The sequence below is a fragment of the Gavia stellata genome, chromosome 2 (assembly GCF_030936135.1).
Source record: "Gavia stellata isolate bGavSte3 chromosome 2, bGavSte3.hap2, whole genome shotgun sequence".
Taxonomy (NCBI): domain Eukaryota; kingdom Metazoa; phylum Chordata; class Aves; order Gaviiformes; family Gaviidae; genus Gavia; species Gavia stellata.
Genome location: NC_082595.1, coordinates 50717066 through 50718090, shown reverse-complemented (window position 1 = coordinate 50718090; position 1025 = coordinate 50717066). Strand labels below are relative to the sequence as shown.

The 1025-nt window shown below is 49.6% G+C and overlaps 1 protein-coding gene across 1 annotated transcript; it reads right to left on the bottom strand.

Moving 5' to 3' along the window:
• LOC104257136 (trace amine-associated receptor 5-like) lies at positions 1-1025 on the bottom strand. Its single transcript, XM_009811821.2, is given in 2 exon segments — positions 1-380; positions 383-1025. Coding segments are annotated over 2 exon segments (1023 nt in total).

Below are 1025 nucleotides of genomic sequence, written 5' to 3'. Positions count from 1 at the left end.
TCATTCCTGGTACAAGTCTACTGTAGATGAGCTGGAACAAAAGATACCATGATTTAAGACTAGTTTCACAGCTTTCCTGAACCAATGGTAGGAAAATACATAGATCAAGGGATTGCAGGCCGAATTGAAGTAAGCAAACCAAATCAGGATGTCAAACAGAACTGGGGGGATAATGAAATCCAGAAGACTGTCTACCATGGTGTCAATAGTAAAGGGCAACCAGCACAGGAGGTAGACTCCTACAGCTACCCCAAGAGTCTTTGCTGCTTTCCTTTCACTCTTGGATGCTCCTACGTGTAGCTGAGACCCAATACTCCTACTCATGTTGTTTATCAGCCTGGCTTGCTTGTTAGCCACAGTAAATATTTTTACATACAATACATTACAAGGCAAGGGAAGAAGAATACTGGGAAGTTCAACCACCCCCAGAGCTTGTTGAACAGCAGCTGACAGCTACCAACACAGGGCATGTCTTGCAAAAAATGGCCCAGTCCTGCAATTGCTTTATTGTAGAGGAAGACAGAGGCATAAGCCATAGGCACTGCCCACCCCACCCCAATGTAAATCCAGGCCACTTTTACGGTGAACTTGGTGGGGTAGAGCAAAGGGTCACAGATGGCACAGTGCCAATCAATGGAAATGAAACACAGGTGAAATATGGAGGTCAAGCAAAAGAGTGTGTCCAGAAAGGTGTGCAGCCTACAGAAGTCATCTCTGAAATATCAGCAGCTCTCTACAGACTGGATGGTGCTGACGGGCAGCACGGTTAGCCCCAGGAGGAGGTCAGCAAGGGAGAGAGAGAGGAGCAGGAGGTTGGCAGGGGTGTGCAGGGCTTTGAAATGGGAAACGATGACGACGACAAGCAGGTTCCCCACTGCTGTGATCAGCGTGCCCAAGGCACAGGCCAGATAAATGGCCAGCTGGACCCCAAAGGGGCGTAAGGTCCTGTAGCAGGAGCCGTTCGCCTCATAGCACAAGGTGACGAGCATCCCCTCCTCAGCACTGGGGCCCTGGGCTGAGCTCAT